The following is a 20,961-nucleotide window of genomic DNA, read 5'->3' as shown; positions in this document are numbered from 1 at the left end:
AACAGAATGAATCATATGTCTCTTTCCTTGTCTTTAAGGCAAGGTTGAATTTAAGCCCAAAATAGACAAATAATTATCTTTCCCAGTTAAAAAAAAATTCTAAAGAGAAGTGCTGGTATTCATACCCATAGGAATTTTGTTTCCTAACTATGGTCTGAAACACCTCAATGGACTACTGCTAACACAGAATCCATTTACCTCAATGTTTCTCAACACACTTTTACAAACCTTAAATTTCTCCTGAGCTTTAGGCTTTGGAAATGTGTCACAGTCTCCTCCAAACTGACAACTACATCTGAGATTCCAGAGCTACTGCTCATTGTCTCATACGTCCTTTTATATCTACTACAAAATGTTTATGCAGTTAACATTAACTCTGAACTCACGATTGAATTCTGATTCTAAAATCTGTCCCATATGAAGTGGGACAATGACCAGGAATTAAAGAGGAATCTTCAAATGAGATAACTCCAAATTAGGCCAACATATGAAATTTTTTTTAAATGGCATTGCTAATATTCCACAAATAACTTAATTTGAAAGCACCATACAGTATAAGACATTGATATTGATAATTTTAAGCTCTAACTTAACACAACTGGCTAAATAAATATGTATCTAGCAGTTGCTGAAATTATGGTATAGTTCTTTGAATAATGATAATTTTGAAAGGCTGCTCCTACTCAAAGTTGTTTTTAGATTTGGGCTCCTAATAATTTAGATTTGGAAGATACGTTATCACATATAACTTCTTGTCATGGGGGTGAGTGTGCATGTATATTTATATATACATAAATATAATATATTATTCCCTAATGCACACAAATATATATATAGTCATCGAGCATATTTACTCATGTACATATGTAGATATTCTATACTCAGCCTTTCTCTGCTTCCTGGGTTCTCCTTAAATTCAAAAAGCTACAGTATAACTATACTGATCTTTGGTCAGAGGGAAGTGGCAGGAAAAACAGTGATGCAGAATATTGCAGGGAAGCGGGTATAGCTCAGTGGCAGAGCTTCGGCCTGCAGAAGATTGGGGGTAGCTAGGTAGCTGATCCAGGAAAGGTCTATAACTTTTAAGACTTCAGGAAATTATTTTTCTCTGATTCCAGAGATATCTACTTGTTCTTTCAGGAGGTTGAGACCCCTACCAACCCTGAGATACATATGACACCTTTTCATAACCCCCTTTTATTGAAGAAGTGAGGTGAAAAAGACTAAGGGATGGGCTCAAGGTCACTATATAAGGGGACAAACAGATCCTTCTTACTTCGAACTCGTTTCTCTCAGAATGTTAGAACTATGTATGACCTTGGAGGACATCTAATACACATTCCATGTTTCTAAATCTTTCTGGAGTTCTAAAAGTATGGAAAGCTGCTTAGCCTGTTGGTTTATGCTGGGCCAACTGTGCTGGTCACTCATATATCTTTTAATGTATGGAAACCAAATAGTCAGCATACCAAGGTTTGGAGACGCTTGACATTTCCCACTCTCAAAATCAATCACCAATCTGAACGCCATGGTTATTACTCAGAGATTCAGAGGTTTGCTGTAAGCAGAGACCATGACCTAGGAACAATTATTTTCTCGAAAGGCATTACCAACAATGACGTGAGCAAAGCGCCCATACTGCCCTCCAGTGCACGAATCCCCAGCTAGGAAATGGCTACCAATCTTCCATAAGTAGTATGAGTTTGGCTCAAACCTCATTTCAAAGCATTTATATTTCATAAGCAGTGCATTTAAACAAAGTTAAAATGAGCAAGTAAAAAAAAAATACTTACTTAAAGATTTTCTGTGCTCAGGTTTCTGTTCTTTTATATCACTATCATAGTGACTCAGTAATTCAGTACTGGAGGATCTCTGAATTTTGAATAATTCCAGGTTTCTTGAAGGACTGCTTGCATCCTTTGGCTGGAAATAACAATTAGATGGAATAATTTTACAAGGAAGAAAAAATTTATGAACTGTTTCTGTGATATATTTTGATGTTAGATTAAAAGGAAGTTCAAAATAAGATAATTATTTTGGGATAGGGCCCCAATACTAAGCTCAATATTCAAACTTAGTAATAATAATAATTATAAATATAATACTTACTAGATACCGTGCCTACCCTAAGCACTCCATGCATAACTCAGTCATCACAGTAATCCTATGAGGTAGGTATTATTAACATTAGCCTTATTTTCCAGACAAGGAAACTGAAGCCAAAAGAGATAAGTAATTTGCCTAAGGCCACACAGCTAGTAAATGATAGAACTGGGATTCAAATTCAAACTCAGGCAGTTTGACTCCACAGTCCAATCTTAATGACAACAAACTCTGTGTGTGTGTCTGTGTGTGTGCGCGCGTTCGTGCACGCGTGCACCCATGTGTGCTTGGATGAGGGTACTATATTGAGGATGAGGAAAAGTAAATTTGTTACTTTTTTTAAAGTTTTGATCCCAACATAATGTAATTGAAGTCTACAGTTAAATAGCAATAAAATTACACAAAAATGTTGTATTTTTATTTTTTACCTTATTAAAGCTCTCAAAAATATTTTCTCCTCAAGATTTTGCAAATACTAGTGATCTAAAATGAGATGTTTGGCCTAGAAAAAGTACAATATGAGTGGTTTTAAATAATTTGACTCTTTTAAGAACATACTCTAAGTATGTGATTTAGAATTTCATGAAGTTCTAGATATGTAATTTTCAAGAGAACAATCTAGCTTAGCTGAAACAATGAAAATCAGTACAAAGGATTATTGTTTACTGGTATTACAACAGTGAATATGGGCTTAAATACACTGATATTTATTTTCAAGAAGATGTATTACAGATTGCATATATTGAAAATGTGAAAATTCATAGTTATTAAGCTCTTGTGGGCTTTTTACAGCCTTCAGTAAATGAATGTGTTATTTCAGAAAAATAAAAAGAATGCACTGTGTTTTTGAAAGAGAAATCAAATGACATTTAGTTCCACAAGTTCTGTCTGCTGAAAACGTTTTTAGTGGACTCTATTTAAACTTAAAATAACTTAATAACTCTCAATTAGTAGGATCCATTTAAACGTACGTGCGTTATATACCTAAGAGATAGATTTAAATGACTACATTTCTAATTAATCAGGTAACAGCCAAAACAAATACATACCAATCTGTCAATTGCATTTTTGATAGCGTGGAACCAATCCAATATGATGAAGTCAATATCTGACTGCAGAAGAAACTCATTTCCTGATACCGTTGTGATCTAAAAAAACAAACAAACAAACAAACAAAAACGACAGGTAAGCAAACCATTGAACTAGATCTCTTACAGTTAAAAAATATATCCTTTTTAAAAAAACACACTTTAATACACTGAAATATTTTCTTGCATTCCCGTAATTGTCTTTCTGGGAACTGGAAGACTAGGATCATTTTGAACTGCTCTACATAAACTGTTTTTTTCATGTCATAACAAATACATTATTGTTTTAATAACAGAATGATTAAACTCAGAGTAGTCTAAAGCTGAACTACTCCAACTCATGCAGAAGCAAGCCAGGAAGTTCAGGATAATGCAGACAGTATCCACTTAAGTCAGAACCTCAGAAAAATGCACCCGGGTGTGTCAGAATTCATTCTGCACTTTTGGCTCTTTCCTGTTTGTCTTTTTCAAATCTAATAGTATCTCTATATTTGATTTCCTTTTATGGAGGGCACTAAAACAGATTATTTACCAAAGAGACTAATGCAGACTTTTCTAAAAGGTCATTCTAATGAATAACATTTGGCTATTTCTACTTTCCTATCATAAAGATCTATAGGAAAGTAATAAAGGACCAATTTCCCCACAAAGGGAGTACTTTAGAATAAAAGTTCATTTACATATTGGAACCTCTCATGGAGAGTATTTATCAAATGAACATTCCTGTTCCAGACTCTGAGGGCTGTTAAGTAGTTGGCAATATTTAGCATGCAACTATACGTTTTCCATTACAGGGAATCTTTCTCCCTGGAATTGTGAAAGAAAGATGTGATCCCATAGAATACAGAGCAATACTCTTGATTTCACACGGTAAGGGACTACTTAGAGAAGAATTTGATTAGAGTGGGTGTGCAACACTTTTTGTATTAGACCATCAATCTGAACTGTGAAGATTTTCCCTTTGTATTATTGACTTTTTGTTTCAAAAGGAAAATGAATATTTCCCAACTACTGTCACACATCAAGCAAGGCTTCTGAGGTTTAGAGGACTGACATTTCAACATACTCAATCAGGAGCCAGTCCCCTCTTCTCAGCCTGACTTTCTCCAAATCGGAAGTGAATGCTGAAATGTGGCATAGGTTCAGAAAATCACCAATCATGCTATAAAATATCTCTGTAATTCTATCAGTAAAGTGACAATTATTACCCCAAATAGCTCACTCTGAAGGTTTTGGTGATTCTTATGGCAACATTTAATGACAACGATCCTGGAGTTTTAAAGAAATCTTTGACTACACACATACATATATATTTATTTGCATTGATTTTTGGAAAACAACTACTTAGAGATGGAACATTACTCAGTGCTGCAATGCAACCATTCTTGAGTGAGTTGGATTCCAACTTTTAACAACTGTAAGAAGAGGAACTATCCAAAGTACATACAATTATGAGAAGTGAAAGATTAGAAAATAAGAGAAATTTAATTACCCACACTAGAATTTGACAGATTACCAGGGCCAATCACCTTTTTTTTTTTTTAAGTAAAACTGCATGTAAGATTTGGGATGGCTCAAAATAGCCTCCAAATAGTCCTCTGTTTTATGTATCTAGTAAAAGATAGTTAAGCTGATTGTTTGCTTAATTATCTGAACACCCTTGCAGTGTTCTTTACTTACATAAAGCTCCAAATATTTGTTTTATGATGTGTTGCCACAGAAATAGTAATCTAAAAATATAAGGTCACTTCTAACTAACCCAAGAAAATTAGTAACGTCCTTGACCTCTACCTTCATCCTAATCTAAACATAAATATTTTGATTGTGAATGTATTATATAATGTCACTATTTGCTAACATACACAAAGAAAAATTAATTAGCCAAAACACAATGTACAATGTAACATATTTCTCTATTGTTAGAAATAAACCATTATTAAAATTATAGAAAGGAACATTTTCAAAGTACCAGAAATAAACATAATTAGATTTACTGTATTCTGAGGGTTTAGGAAAGAGCCAACATAGTTCAGTTTCCAGTCTAGTAAATTCAAACCGTGATAAAATATAAGCATTTCAACAGTGCATTTGCATTTTTGGTGCATGCTGTGCAATGCAAAGGGGATCTTTACTGCTAACACAACCAAAAGCAAGATGTATTTTAAAAGTTTCTTTGTCCAAATATATTACTGCATTAATCGTACATAATCAGTGATTTATGAATTCATTTTGGGAAGCTGGATCAGAGAACTATATGAATGCAATTCATTCAAAACATACTATCAGAGAGATACAGTTTACATCCTTTCCTCTGTCTTCCCACTAATCTTTTGAGTTACTAGGCAGTCTGGAGAAGTCTGCTACTGCTCTCTACAGTTTAAACGCATCCACTTCTTAATTACAGTCAGTAATTGACTTTGTTCTGCTCCATTCCAGTCACTCACAGGAAAGCAGTTTCAAAGTCTTTGGCTGCTAAAACCCATTTAATTCGGGTTTCTCAATCCACTTTTCTAACACTACCTCTTTAGGTTTTCTGATAAATGGTTTGCTGAATCACACTTGAACTTTGAACAGTCAAATTTTCAACACTCTTGAGAAAAACAGATATCGGTAAATGTTAGCTTTGACTAAACCTTTTGATTGAATAACTCCTGATGACAATCTAGAGTGATATAGAACTGATAACAAACATAAAATATTTGATATTAAGCCAGGTTAATGTATTCTTTCAATATCATACTTTGCCTAAGAGACAGATGCTGGAACAAGGTGGATGAAGGATGAACTTACAGAACACATGATGGATTTAGGCAAGAGTTGCTCGTCTCCATTTTGCTTCAAAGCCTACATTAGACTAATGTCTCTTGAAATCCTTCATCTCCATCAAGTTGTATTCTGAAAGGGTGTATCCTGTCACCAAAGCAGTCTCAATGAAATTTGCTGGTGTTGTTAAGAATGGATAGCTTTAAATACCCGTCTGGGGCAATTTGCCTGAAACTTTTTCTTACCAAATAATGATCCCTCTGAATTCCTGCTAGTAATAAATGTGTGCCTAAGAAATTATATAAGCATATTCACTGGGCGGGATGTGGAATAGACGCATTCCTTCATGCTTTTTAGTATTAAACAATATTGATTTTAGTATTCACCGTCAGTAATTCAACAGCAGTTTTCCCTTGGGCTAGCAATCTTAGTCTCCATCCTTGCTATTGGTTCCTCTGAAGATGGAGGCAGGTATACCCAGCTCCAAACTTCACTGACTAGAGATGAGGAGAGAAGAAATTTGTGTTTTTTGGCTTTAATTAACAAATGGAATATTGTCATGCTAATTTAAAACATCTTAGAGGAGTTTTAATGAGTAGTGTCTATGTTTATTTTGGTACTGCCCTTTTCAATTCTGTCAATTAAGTATCGCCCTTGTCAAAATGCATTCTGGCAGTTAGTCTTTCCCATGTTAAATTTTAATTTAAATGAGAATTTAATATGTAGAATGGCATTTATATCATCAAAAATTTCCATACTTTGGTTACCAGAATAGAAACAAAAATTTTCAAACTTCACATTTTTTTCTGATTATAAGAATAATTAAATTTTCTATGGAGAATTTAGAAAAAATAAAGATAATGAAAAAACAAAACTATTCATACCTCCACTGAGTAAACGTTATAGATATTTTAATGTAGTTACTGTCAGTCTTTAATAAATGATAACCAAATGTATATGATAATGATCAATGGATAATGTTATGCTATAGATAAATATCTCATCAGTAAAACATATTTGATGGTTAAATATTGTCAGCTAGTATCGTTCCAGTTGAACTCAAATGCTTGTTGGGAGACTATCAAAAGTGCAAACGTTAGCAAGTGATATATGTTCCCCTCTTTGATAGTAACAACTTTCCTATTGCAGAATAAATCCCACAACTAATTCTTGGTTCAGGAGAATGAGAAGCTGTATTTCTGACTGAACATCCTCTAATTATCAACTGGACTGATTAAACATCTATTAAGTGCAAGGCACATTGCTAGAAGCTAGGGATACACAACTCCCACCCTCAAGAGCTCACAATCTGTTTGAATAAAGAGGACATATGCATATAAAGATAAATAACAGTAGAAAATAGCTGATACAAAGTCCCAATGTGAGTGGCACAGACAAGGCTCACGTCAAGATTTCAGAGGAGGGAGTAATTACTGCAGACACATTTACAGCATGGAATTGTGCATAAACTGTTGGTCATGATATGTTATTCTTTAAAGGTTGATTGTATCAGAACTTTAGTATATTAAGGATATGAATACTACCACTTGGTATGCAAAGTGATTTCAGCTTTAATGATCTCAAAGCACACAATAAACATTCTTCAAATGTAGCTTTCCTCCATTATCATAAAGTAATTTTGCAAATGAAGAAAATGAAGCAAATGAGGAAAATGAGAATGCCATTCTATCAAATTGGCATCATTTTAAATGACAGAATTAAGAGCTTACAAAGATCTTGATTTCCAGTTCACTCGTTCTCAGCAAACAATTGTATACAGTCAAGGACTCTGTGAATATGGGGACAGGACCATGATGACTTGATTTCAGCTGTGAAATTTGGAATTTAGACCTTATGTAAAAGTTGCTTGTTTCTTTACTATTATGCTAAAGATAGAACAATTTTAAAAGATCACTCAATATCTTTACTCAGAGGTTTTTTTTTTTTTTTTTGCCCTTTTTTTTCCCTCAAAAATAACCACTATCCTGCTATGAACAAATATATCTAAAACAGAATTGAGGCATCCAAAAAAAGTCTTGAGATCCTAGCAAGGACTGAAATAATCCCATGTTTGAGTTAAATATCTTTTACTTTTTGCTTAGGATCAATCTTTGACTATAAGCCTAAGGAGGGTTTATTCCATCTTAATAAACTGAAACTGTATACAGGAAATGTGTAATAAAATATGCCAGATCCAAAGAGCCTTAAAAAATGTTAGATGATGTGGCTACATTGTTTCTACAAATAAGCAGGTTACTCATTAAAGAAGGATGGCATTTAATTACTACTGTATTTGGAGACACTTTTGACTTCTTGATGAAATCATCGTATTTAAATTAAGTAGGTATAAAAAGTTGTTTCAAGTATAGTAAATTCATTTTAAGTAAAAATAAATTACTTTTATATTAATCTTGGTTATACCTTTGTTTAATTCTGACAGCATAAAATATAGATACATATTTTGGCCATATCATAGTGATATATCAAGATCTAAAATTTAAGCATATTACTTTTAAAACACCCTCAGATTAACATTTTTTTTCACCCTGCATCACACTCCACATTTGATATAGAGGTTGTCCTAGTTATACTAATAGTTAAGTTACTTGGTCTCAAAGGTGTTTATGACCACCAAAGAAATTACATTATCAAGCTGCATGTCTGCCTCCAATTACATTCTGGTTCAAGTAACTCCTAACATTTTTCTTAACATGTCGAGCAAAGTTAACATAAAACTAAGGGTAAAATATCAGTTAGAAGTAAAAGGTCTTCAATTTGTCTTTCCAAAAATGTTACTTGTTAAAACATTTTGTGAGAAAGTATCTGCCTTGTGTTCCCAATGTTGCTAGATGTTAAGTAAATATATGCTGATTATAAAGAAAAAGTTGCTTTGGCAACTCTCTTATTAAAATGCATTTGTAACCCCCATCTGTCATGAAAGTTTTGAAAAGTTTGTTTACTTTGGATAGCAGCCTTATCCAGGGTTACCCTAGCAAACAATGATAGCAGTCTTCAGAAGTTGTGTGAGGAACAAGCCACTAGGGATCCATTTTTGTTTTAATTGGCACACACAAACACTTTTCTGGTCTGTCAAGAAGATCAAGCTAATCTGCATGGAGGGTGTTATATTCTCAGCTTTAGGGACCAGTAAAGCTCCCTTTATTTAAGTAATTTAAATGATAGACTGCAAAAACTTTGCAAGTCAGAAAAATGTTTTATACTTTCTTAGGGAATATTTGTTTTAAGCAACGGAAAATGTTCTACATATCTAAAGATGTTGAACCTTATGTTATAATTACCCGGTTCCTTCTGACTCTGAGAAATGTTCTTAAATCCACACGCTACTAAATAAGTCTGGCCACCAATGGATCCTGCATTTCCCCTGTGTTAACAAATGTACGATCATTAGTTTCCAGATGTTTACTGGATATGTTTTCGACGTGTTTGGTGTTGATTGATTTGCATGTACGTTTATTGGAACCCTCAGTGGTGTCATCATATCAAAATAACCTGCTCATGTAAGCAATTTCTTATTTAATGGAAAGTGAACAAATAGTGGGCTACATACACAACACATCTTAAATGTGTTCTGAAATCTAAGGTTTAAGGCCAAACTTTCAAGAAATAGTGCTTTTTAATTGAAATTGAGCTGTACCTTTGACACTCAAATAATTTGGTCCATGCATTCTTACAATACAGATCTGTTCTGCATAATAAAATTGGCCCTGTAGTGAACATTCACACCCCAAATCATATGCCCAATGTAGCTTTCTGATTATTAATGAAACACCCAAACCCAAACAAAGAAAAAAAAAAACCCAAAAACTTGTGTTTATATTCTTTTATCTGTACTAAAATATTTTAAGTACTGAGAAACAGTCTTCTCAATATTCATGAAAGAATACTATTCAAGTAATTAGTAGATAGTTTAGCAGTTTCTACAGTTTTGCAGTCAGCTATACCAAAACTTTTGCCTGTGGTGCTCATATGAAAAACGACTGAAAAAGTGACTAATCGAAGCAGTTGGTGTCTAAAGATATCAGCTTAGAGTTTTATTGCTGTTAACGTTAATTTTTAAACTTGAGGGAAGTAGTTGCCTCTAGATAAACTCATCATCCCAGGGCTGGTGTTCGCTGGTACCCACCACTCAGTCTCTGCCAACTACAGATCAGCTACCAGCCTGAGCTGTGTTCACTGCGCAAGATTACTCATTTAGTCACATGATTTGGGAATCTGCTATCCCCACTATTTTCAAATTGGAATGATTTTTACTATTTCCATATTTCTATATTTAAGTAATGCCCAATTTTTAAAAAGTTAACAAATACAAAAGTATAACTTAAACACAAAATTTCCCTCTTCCCCAAGGTATAGTGAATTGTTGCCTGTCCTTTGATTCTTTTGACTCATGAATAAACATTGTATTTGTATTTATATTTTAATGGAAATATGTTTACACTATTATGCAATTTTCAATATATTTATCTATACTACATCACCTTCCACATGGATTTAATAACAGTATCTTTTTGTCCTCCTATCATCTCATCCATGTTTTCCCTTCCAATTCATACTCCACAGTGCAGCTATAGTGATCTCTCTGAAATTTGGATCTGATCATCCCATTCCTCTACTTGGTATCATTCTGAGATTCTCCACGCTGTTGCACTGTAATGCAAGTCCTTTGACTCAGACTGTCAGACCCTCTGTGCTCTGCCACCTACCTGCTCTGCAGCCCCCATTCCACATTTTCCTCTGCTTTTCTACAATCCAGTCATATTGGATTTTTTTTTTTTTGTCCAGCTGCCCCATACTAATTCTTATTTCTTCCCTCAGAGCAGGTTACTTCCCCTGTGCAGAACCCTCTGACCACTAATATCATATCATTCAAATCAATTTAACTGTCACATTTTCAGGAAAGGGTTCTCTGAAATAGATGCCACACCTAAGTGCTCCTATGATATTCTGCTTCTTTTCATCACAGGCCACGTTGGTCTGCATTGCAATTCCCTGTTGATTTCTCTGTTCCTCCCACTACACTAGAATCACTGTGAAGTCAAGGGCAATTGTCTACCCAGAGTGTGGTTGTACAACCCACACCTAAGGGGCACTAAGTAAATAATATATAGATAAATTTTATCTACCTTACACATTCCAGTGAATGCATTATATCCTATTGTTTAATATGCCCTAGTATATTTAACTCACCCTCCATTATAATAAAATTTAAAAAGTTATAATACCATTGCATTCTTTTAGGGAATGTAAGTAGTTTATTTCGACATCTGCTGATAATACTTTTATCAGAGTAGACTAAGCAATCCATTTTGAAGATTGGGAACAACAGTCTGACACTATGTTTTCCCATCAGTCAACAAGCCCTAGACTTCAGATAATAGGATTAAACTTGGAGGAGTCAGGAAGCACCAAGAGTGGGTCTGTATTTCAATGCATATTGCTAGAATAGAATGTTCTTGATTATATTCCAAAGCCACCATGTGTTTTTCAGGGTAATCTACATTAGATTATCCAAGAATCTCTCCCTGTGTATGGATCTTTCTAATTGAATGTTGACAATATGGAAAATAGGACACAGTTTAAGATTTTCAAGAGTTAATCCTTAGGTTAATGGATCAAGTCTTCAGAGAACCTCAAAGATGCAATGGTGCTCATTGCTGGTCCATCAATGTTGCAGCCATTACTTTCAGTAAAGCATTATTAACATTAACAAACAAGTAAACCGTGGGAGGACAGGTGGCAGTGATTATGTTACCAATACTTTTATTTAGAATATTAGCTAATTTAAGATACAGTGACTTAAGTAGAAACAGGTCTTGTTGCCCCTAGTTTATTGCTCACATGTGTCTCCTATTAATAAGTGCTGCGATTGCACAACAAGAATAAAAAGATGTTGCAGTAAGTATCTCTATGCTATTGTAACATATTTGGCCATGGTTATGAGTGTTTATAAAACATTCAAGAATTGTTCCATGTCTACTTACATTAATGAGAACACCTGTTAACGTTAGTGCTGTACAGACTTATTTGCATTAGATTCAGGATTTTGCATACTGTACATCACTTTTTGAAACAATTAGATGCTTATAGAGAAATATAGCTGAGCGAAAAACAGCAGCTTGAATGCCTTCCGGCTCAAGGCAATTCAACTCCAGGTTTCAGTGAAAAACAGAAATCTGCTGAATTACAAGACTGCCAGTTAGGAGTGAATGTAGGTGTGGTGTATTTTATATTTTTTACATTCAGAGAAAAGAAAATACATATAAAAATCTGTGCTTTAATCTTCAAGTAAATTTACAGCCAACTGAGATACTTTCCAGACAAGGATGCCAACCAGTAAGAGATGGCAATGCCATCACAACATAGATTCTCATCATCTTGGGGAACTCCTATCCATAGATGGCCTTTTGCCAGTCTGAGAAAGCTGGACCATTCCCACAGGTTTTTTGACTGTATGAGAAACTCTACAGACTACTGCTCACCTTTTGTTTACAACCCTTTGCCATAGAGCTCTTTCTATGTGATGACAGAAATAAAAGGAGGGAAGGAGCTGAGGACTTCTGAGGCAGTCATTTCTGGGCTGCTGGTCCCAGCACAACCAAAAGCTACCCACTTATAAGTATTGTGATTCCCTTCCAGAAGCCCACGTGTCTGCGTTATTCATCACTCAGAGAAAATAGTTGTAGCTTTTGTAGGTCCCACTCTGTCTGCCACTCCTCATAGGATCTTAAAGCTTCTGTGATTTAAATATTTTCAGTTATTGAAAAGGGAGCACTTGCACAAATCTGTAGATTCACAGCCTCTATTATCATCATTATATTTAAGAGGTGCAATATTTACATCAAAATGGCTCAGTTGGTGATATATTCTAAAGATAAATGTGTATTTATGATCTAGAAGAAGTGTGATTTATAACTACTTTGTCAGACATAAACAGAGTGCCTCTGTGCTGTTCTAGTAAACACCGATTACCCAGGGCACAGATTCGCTTCTCACAGGATTAATGCCTCTTTGAAATGAGGGAATTGAGAATCACCCTAGGAAAACACAAGAAAAAAAATAGTATCTGTTTCCTTCTCTGATGTCACACTATGTGGTCTGGGGAGAATAACAAATATCTGATGAGGATCTGGGGATCAACTAGTGAATTTTTATTGTCAGGAAACCAAACTCCATAATTCAAGAAGTAAAGCTAATACTATAGCAAAACCTTATACTTGGTTTCTGAAAATTTTCAAATTGTATTTAACCAAGAGCTTGACAGTCTAGATTTTGCCCTCTTTAAAATAGCACCATCATTCATTAAGAATGTTAGACTAAGAATATGTGTAATTAGAAAGTTCATGAATGAGGAGGAATCTCTCTTTCCTATGAATTAAATGGTTTAAATAAATTGAAAATGATAAAAAACATTTCCCTGAAAATGAGTGAAAGAGAGAATTCTGCTTTTAGGGGAAAATTGCTAAATGTTTATAAAAAAGGGTTATCTTTAAACAAACATGATAAAGTATCTGACATTTCTAAAACTATAATTTAGTGGCATATTATATATATATATAAAATACAGTGGTGTATATATATATCATTTAATGTTACTTTAAACAAAATAAATCACTCATGACTTTATAATAGGCAATGACATCTGTCAGTTGAACAACAGGTCAGTAATGGAGTCACCTGACACCTGGAATGACACACACATTACTTATGCTATATGTGTGCAAAAAACTTTAACACTCCTTAATGCCCAAAACAAAATGATATACATGTTAGAAACAGTACCATTAAAAATATATATTGATTGCATTATTATCAGTAGGGTGACTGTATAATTTATTGCCCAACCTATGATAATTTTGAAGGTACTATTAATAATTACACCAGGACAACAGGTGCGTGTATTTTGCATATATTGGAACATACAGATCACTATTCATCACCTACAACACCAGGGAGCCAGTGTTGCTCAGCAACCATTGAGCATAAGGTGCCTAGGAAACCCCTATTATAGTCCCATTCCAGGAACTGTGAGGTATTCCAAAAAAAGTTAACAGTGATCCTTGTTCTTTTTTTAAACATCTTTATTGTGGTATGGGTCCTGTACAGTAAGCTACACATATTTCAGGTGATCTTTGCTCTTAATAAGCTTATTATAGAGTGTGACATGCAAAACCAACGTGGAAAAACAATTAGAAAACAATAATTAATCATGATTCAAGATGGGAGATATGCACTCATTTTTAAGGAACAAATCAAAGTTTCTCTAAGGGTAAGCTGGAGTCCTCAGGGAAGAATGCTGGAGAAGGTTCTTACAAGGATGGATGAGATTTAGTGAAAGAAAAGGAGGGGGAAGAGAGAAATGCAGGTGAGAGGAGCCCCTTGTACTATGGCTCAGAGGCAGGATAGAACATGGCGTCTCTAGAGAACATGAAGAAGCTGTTGCTAAGTCCTCTTTGTGGGCTGTTCTCCTCATCCCTTAAATGAGGGTGTTTGTCAGTATTCTCTTGTAAGCCATGATTCTTCTCACACCACTCCTGAATGACATTACCTACTTAGTTGTTTTTTAAAATCAGAATTATGAACTGAAAAGTCCTTAATTTCTTTCTCAAGTTCAGACATCTTTCTTGGTATCTATCTCAGTTCAAGCCACTGTTAACTCCCCGTCTGATCTGCCTACTGCCAATTTGTGTTGTTAGAGTCCAATCTCTACATCCACTCATTGGTGAATTCCTAATCTGGCTGATGCAGAATTGTCCTTCAAGATCTTTTATAAGAAGTACAGCTTCTCACACTCACAGGGATCTAAGAATCAGGCCTTTGGAGTAGGGCCTTGGATTCTCTTTGTTTATCGAGTTCCACACATGATTTGCAAGTTACTCTGAATTGAAACCTGCCACTCAAAACACAGACAGATGATCTATCCAAATCCATGTCTGTCACCTGTCATTTGAAAGTCACCTAGTGGATCTCTATATTGTCCTCAAGATAAAACCCAGTTTCTTTAATATGGATTGCCAAGAACTTCATAATTTCTCTCTGTCTCTAGCCTTTTCTCTTCAAGTCCTCTACTTTTCACTGCATAACTTTGAGCAAGTTGCTTAGAATCTTTGTGTTTCAATATCCTCACATATTACCTGAGGAAAATAACAATACTTACCTCACAGAACCATTGTGCAGGTTACATAAAATATAATTCAGGAAAAGGATTTAGCAAAGTATCTGTCACATAGTAAGTCCTTAAACCTGTTGTGGTTGTTATTATTTGATTGATTGATTGAGTTGTTGATTGCCTCTTGGGTTTTCACAAACACCTCCTCTTCATTCAGGAAGCTACTCAGACATCACTTATTTAGGAAAGGCTCTTCTAACCCCTGGAGGTCAAAAAGGAAGTGTCCCTCTGGTAGCCTGTACCTACTCCACCATGCTATTTCACAGATCTAATTTCTTGATCAACCCTTGCTACACCTTACGTTCCCTGATGACAAAGACCATGTGTCCCCAGCAGATAGCCAAGCACCACAGGCCCTCGGTAAAGGGTTATGGAATGAATGGTAGCTCAGTTGACTTAGGTTAATACTGCAGAGCTGTAGTATTAGGTAACAAAAGGCCTTAAAATTTTGAAATCATAAGTTTGATCTGGTATATTAGGCAAGAGGAAAACAGTACAGAACCATATCATAGGATCAGAGGAGTGGGGACATCCCCTAAAAGCTGGATCTGTATTGCAACTTCTCTGTCAACATGAGGCTGTCTTCTAAGGTTGTAACAATGCAGCTCTTCTGAAAAGATGCAAAGTGCCTCTTCCATGGTCTCCTTCCTGGGCTTTCTAAGGCTGATGATAGTTTTCAGCCTTCTGTCCCTCCTTCCCATAGAGCTCAGAAGCAGCTTGCTTTTCTGCCTTTGATTTTAGATGCTAGGTTTTTGAGATGCCTTGCGTTTGGATTCAGACCTTTAGCTCACTCTAAGGTGGCTTGACATGATCTCAGACTCTGAGAGCTTAGAATGCACGAGGTTTTCAGTATCCTGTATTTGCTAAAACTCAGTTCTGTAGCTATACTTTTATCTTGTTTCTTGGCTTCTGATTCCCTATTCTGGTGGCTTACACTGTGCACCAGATCCTCTCAGCTGGCAGGAGTGCTTTTTGCCAGTATCCCTTTCAGGAACTGGGGCTCTGCTGAGCATCTCCCTGATCCTCACTGCCCCCCCACCTTTCTTAACTCCACCTTCCATCTGCCTCATCCACCTAAATTACTAGACATGTAATCAAACAATAATCCATACTTGCATTCAAGGCAGATGGTCCTGAGTATACGAAAATGAGCCATTTCTGTGTATTCATTGATTATTCAATTGGCCTATTAAATATTCTTGTTATTTCAGGTTGGAACTCACACTCTGACTCTAACAGCTTGGACTGTATTCTGTTGTCTTAGTTTTTGGTTCTGTATTCTGTCCAGCAGACACACTTCCTTCCAATATTGTCAGCTCAAACTTTCCCCTAGCACCTGTCTCAACTATAGTTTTTTGCCTGCTTCACCAAGATGGTTCTGTTGCCATTAACTATGCTATTCTTAATCTAAGAAATAGTCCCTATCCCTGAATAAGTTATATCTAAATATCATCAATACAGTGAGTTGCTCCCTCAGTTTTTGTGATTCACTATGAACTACTTTGAGATTCATCATTCTCTAAAATCCTGAGGAGCAGGACATTAGGAGAACATTTTCCCATCATTAGAACCACTATCTTGTAATTTGCTACAAACTTTTTTTTACACGATCCATGGTAAGAAATTTACTTTACAGTGGCAATTGGTACCTCTTCCTTCACTCATTCTTTCTCTTTTTCTCTTTCTGAGATACACACACATTCTTTCTTTTCTTTCTTTCTTTCTTTCTTTCTTTCTTTCTTTCTTTCTTTCTTTCTTTCTTTCTTTCTTTCTTTCTTTCTTTCCATCTATTCATCTATTATTCCATATATAATATTCAATATATATATATACTGTGTATATATATATATATATACTGTGAATATGTGTGTGTATATGTATGTGTATACATATATGTATAACTTACAAAATTGAAACAAGTTTCATGAAATAATACTTCTCTTTACTATATGTAATGTAGTCTGATATTTTTGTTCTGCTCTATTCTTTCTTTAATTAATTTCATTAAAAAATAAGATCCCAACTCACTAAATTGATTTCATGTCCCACTAAAGTGTCTTGAATGCAATTTGAAAAATACTGGCCTAGGGAATAATGAAGAACAATCTTCAAGTCCTGCTTCTTGGCTTTCTCTCCTTCTTCTGGTTTATAAGACGCTTCAAAACGTTTCCATATATAATTTAACAGTTAGATATTTAACCTTATGGAAAGGTTCCAGTATATTTGTCACATTTTTGACAGTTAGGCCTGGATGATCAATAACCCTGTGCGGGGGATTCTGCTCTGATAAGTCATTTCCTGCTGTTTGAAAGTAGAATTAGGATGTGGTTCTTTGGAATTTGGCTTAAACCCTGGCTTTTCTAAATATACCTTAAAGCATTAGTTTCTTCATGAAAAAAGAAACAAAGACTTGGGGGTAATGTGCTGTTTGGAATACATTTGAGATACCTCACCATGATCTGAAGAGGGAAAAACCGAACAAGTTAAAAGCCTGGCAAACTATCAGAGGCGGAGATGGCAGCTATTTGTTTTTAAGTCCCTTGTATCGAAACAATGAGTGCACTCCACGCTGCATCCTGCAGCGCCATGATACAAGGTCTGGGAGTAGTTATTAGCATGTGTCTGTGTGATGGGAGAGCGAAAGCTAAACATTTTAATAGTGTTATGGCCTCTCCTTCTCAAGTTCCCATTAATGCAAATACAGCACATGTGGTTTAAGTCCCAGGAGCCTTGTAGGACACAAATCACAGATGTGGAATAAACATTATCAGAGAATAGGACTCCACGGCCTTCTCCTTGCCATCAACAGATGCCCTTTTGCTCCCATGATGTCAGGCAGATACCTGATATGCCATCTTGAGGAAAATCACAGAAAGTCCGTGTTCTCAAAGGGGCCACAATGGCAGGATTTGAAAGCAAACTCCAAAGATTTCTTGGTAAATTTCGGCAGAGGCTCAGACTACATCAAGGCTTTCAGAGAACCCTCGCCACTATGATAACTAAAATATAGTAAAACTTACTCATCCTTTATGCACCCAAATTACCCGAGACTTATGTTCCGGGTGGGATTAAGTGTTCTTGTAATGTAAGCCAGACAATATGATGGCAGAAGGCCGACAAAATGGACCTGGTATATTTCAGATAGCCAATAAACTTCCACCCCCGCTATCCTGATTCTTCCAGGCCATCTCCAACTGTGATTCCTGGTGACTGTTGCTCTGAGATCACACGTTTTTCCCTTTTCTGTGTTCCATTCTCTCCCCACGACATTCTTTTCCAAAATTCCCAAGCTCAAAATATGAGTAAACTGACTCTTTTCTACATAACCCACTATCATGACTATATACTAAAACTGCCACTACATTGGAGAAAGTTTGGTAATCTCTTTACATATTGATGAACTGCACTTCCCATAAGTGAGACTTCAGCCATACACTGACCTGACCTTAAAACTTATATTGGCAGTATTGTCAATTGCCATGTGGTGTGATTCTAGGAGCACTGAGAAGCCTCTTTAGATAACAAATTCCCTAAACCTGCTGTCTCAGGATTGGAATTTTAATGATCAGGTTACTATTTTAGATGACGTTTTATAAGCAGTTAAATGGAAGAATTATCTTTTTGTATAATTATTCAGATATTAGTATATTATTTTGACTGAGAAAATACATTAAAATAAATGATTTCTGATTATAAATACAGCATATGAACACTTTAAAAATAAGCAAAATCACAAATAATTAAAACGAAAATTAAAGCCCACTTCTTAATCACACTACTCTAAGACAGCCCTCTTAATATTTAATGTATTTCCTTTCAGACTTTTTAATACATATTATATGTCATATATAGATCAAATTATATATAGTACTAATATTGTATCCTGTTTTAATTTTTTAATGTTATATTATGAGGGTTTTTCCATGACATTAGCCTTTGAGAGCATCAGTTTAATGGCAATATAGCATTCTGTCATAGCGATTTATCATAAAATATCTGTTTTCCTATAATTTAGTTGTTTCCACTTTTTTTCATGACTAATGAAGCCATGTTGCATAAATGTGATTTTTGTTAAAATTTCTGATTTGTTTTTCTTAGAAGAGATTCTTAGAGAATTACTACATCAAATAATAAAATTTTGGAAGGCTGCTGAAATGCATTCCCAATTATTTTCTAGAAACATTATTCTAAGTTGTATTATCTCGTTAAAATTTAGGAATGAGACTGTTTCAATACATATTTTTTTCTGAAATAATAAAATATTGAGTGGTTAGCAAATTTTGTACAAAATACATTTTTGTTTAGTTTGCATCTCTTTTATCATTAGTCATTTTTTTAAATTAAAATCTGTTGCTAAGTATCCTTTTACATTTTTCAATTGCAGGATCTTTAAGATTTATTGAAAAAGAACTTTAATAAGTTTATTACACCTTGGTGATAATTGCTACAAATATTCTCCCCAATTTATTTTGAATGGCACTCCTAATTAAATTCTTTATATATAAAAGTACAAGTTATAATTTTACATTGTAAAAGTTAGGTATTGTTCCTCTGTGATTTTTTTCTAATTAATATTTTAATTCTTAGAAAACTCTTATCCATCCATCCAGATGTCAGATTGTGAGTCATATATTTTCCACTATTAGTTACGTTTTTTTAAACTTTTGTATACTTAATTCTTCTTAGATTTGTTTTATGGGTATATGAGAATCTAATATCCAAATTTTTTTCCTAATAATGTGTTATCTAGCACCATTTATTGATTAAACTTTTCTCTCCTGATTGGTTTGCAACTCTCCTATTATCGTACGGTAGCCATGGTCTTTTTGTGGGCTGTCCACACAGTTACGTGATTTCTCTCTGAATGTATGCTATTTCAACCTTTATTCTTATTTTAGATTTTTCCCTGTATTCCACATGGCACATTTTCCCTCTGTTTTCCTTTTATTGTTTTTTTTGGAATAATCTTGAATCTAAACCTTTCAAATGAATTTAACTTGTTTTTTCTTTCCTCGGAATATCCCACTGGGATTTTGATAGGATTGTATATTAATTTGCAAAGTGAAAAATGTACAAATAGTAAGACTTCCTCTTCAGAAATAAAGTATATCTCTCTAGTTTAAGATTTTGTCTATCTCTTAGTAGATTTTTTGTTTTAGTCCTAGGTATTTGAAACAGAATTTTGAAAGAAGAATAGAAATAAACTTGAGGGCAAACATATCTATGACTCCAAAGAAAGAAAAAGCTCAGAATAAATAGATGGGGAACGCTTTTCCTAGCAATGCTTAGCACCAGGCCAGCGACCTCTATGCTCATGGCCCCAAGCAGCCCACGACTATTAGTTCTCCTGTTCTTACCACCTGGCCTGCGTAAGCATTTCCTACAGGACACAGTCCCTGTAAATGACTCCAAGCTAACAGGTACTACTAAAGTAATCTAATCCAAAGCCAAGCTCATTTTCTGATAATAAAATGTAGAATTAACACCCAAAGTGTACCATTTCTATTGGTCTGAGTTTTTTGTTCTTGATTAAAGCAGATAAAAATCCCTCCACACCAGTAGCTGCAAAAACATTCATCTAATTTTGGACCCAGGTCTTTACCTTTCTCCAAAAATTGATTTCCCAAGTTACTGTAAATTCTTCATACATAGCTTTTTAGTGATCATGTAATATTTCATCATTTGGATATATCATATCCCATTTTCAAAAATTTGGAGTATGGCTTTAGTTTCTTTTGCACCTTGATGATGGCTAACAAAATGAGAGCCTATAGTTTCAAGTAGATAGTCTGAGACAGTATAGCTCGAGTCCTGCCCAAC

At 34.9% G+C, this 20,961-nt stretch overlaps 1 protein-coding gene across 3 annotated transcripts in view; it reads right to left on the bottom strand.

Moving 5' to 3' along the window:
* ARHGAP15 (Rho GTPase activating protein 15) overlaps positions 1-20,961 on the bottom strand; it is a 575,155-nt gene that overhangs the window by 279,460 nt on the left and 274,734 nt on the right. For all 3 annotated transcript variants that reach the window (XM_074363591.1, XM_074363590.1, XM_074363592.1), the window contains 2 exons: positions 3,153-3,251; positions 1,794-1,923 (listed from right to left, as the gene is read on the bottom strand). In XM_074363591.1, coding sequence (XP_074219692.1) covers positions 1,794-1,923; positions 3,153-3,251 — 229 coding nt within the window. The remainder of the gene's footprint in view (positions 1-1,793; positions 1,924-3,152; positions 3,252-20,961) is intronic.

Source organism: Camelus bactrianus, chromosome 5 (assembly GCF_048773025.1).
Source record: "Camelus bactrianus isolate YW-2024 breed Bactrian camel chromosome 5, ASM4877302v1, whole genome shotgun sequence".
Taxonomy (NCBI): Eukaryota; Metazoa; Chordata; class Mammalia; order Artiodactyla; family Camelidae; genus Camelus; species Camelus bactrianus.
This window is presented reverse-complemented; position numbering and strand designations above follow the sequence as displayed.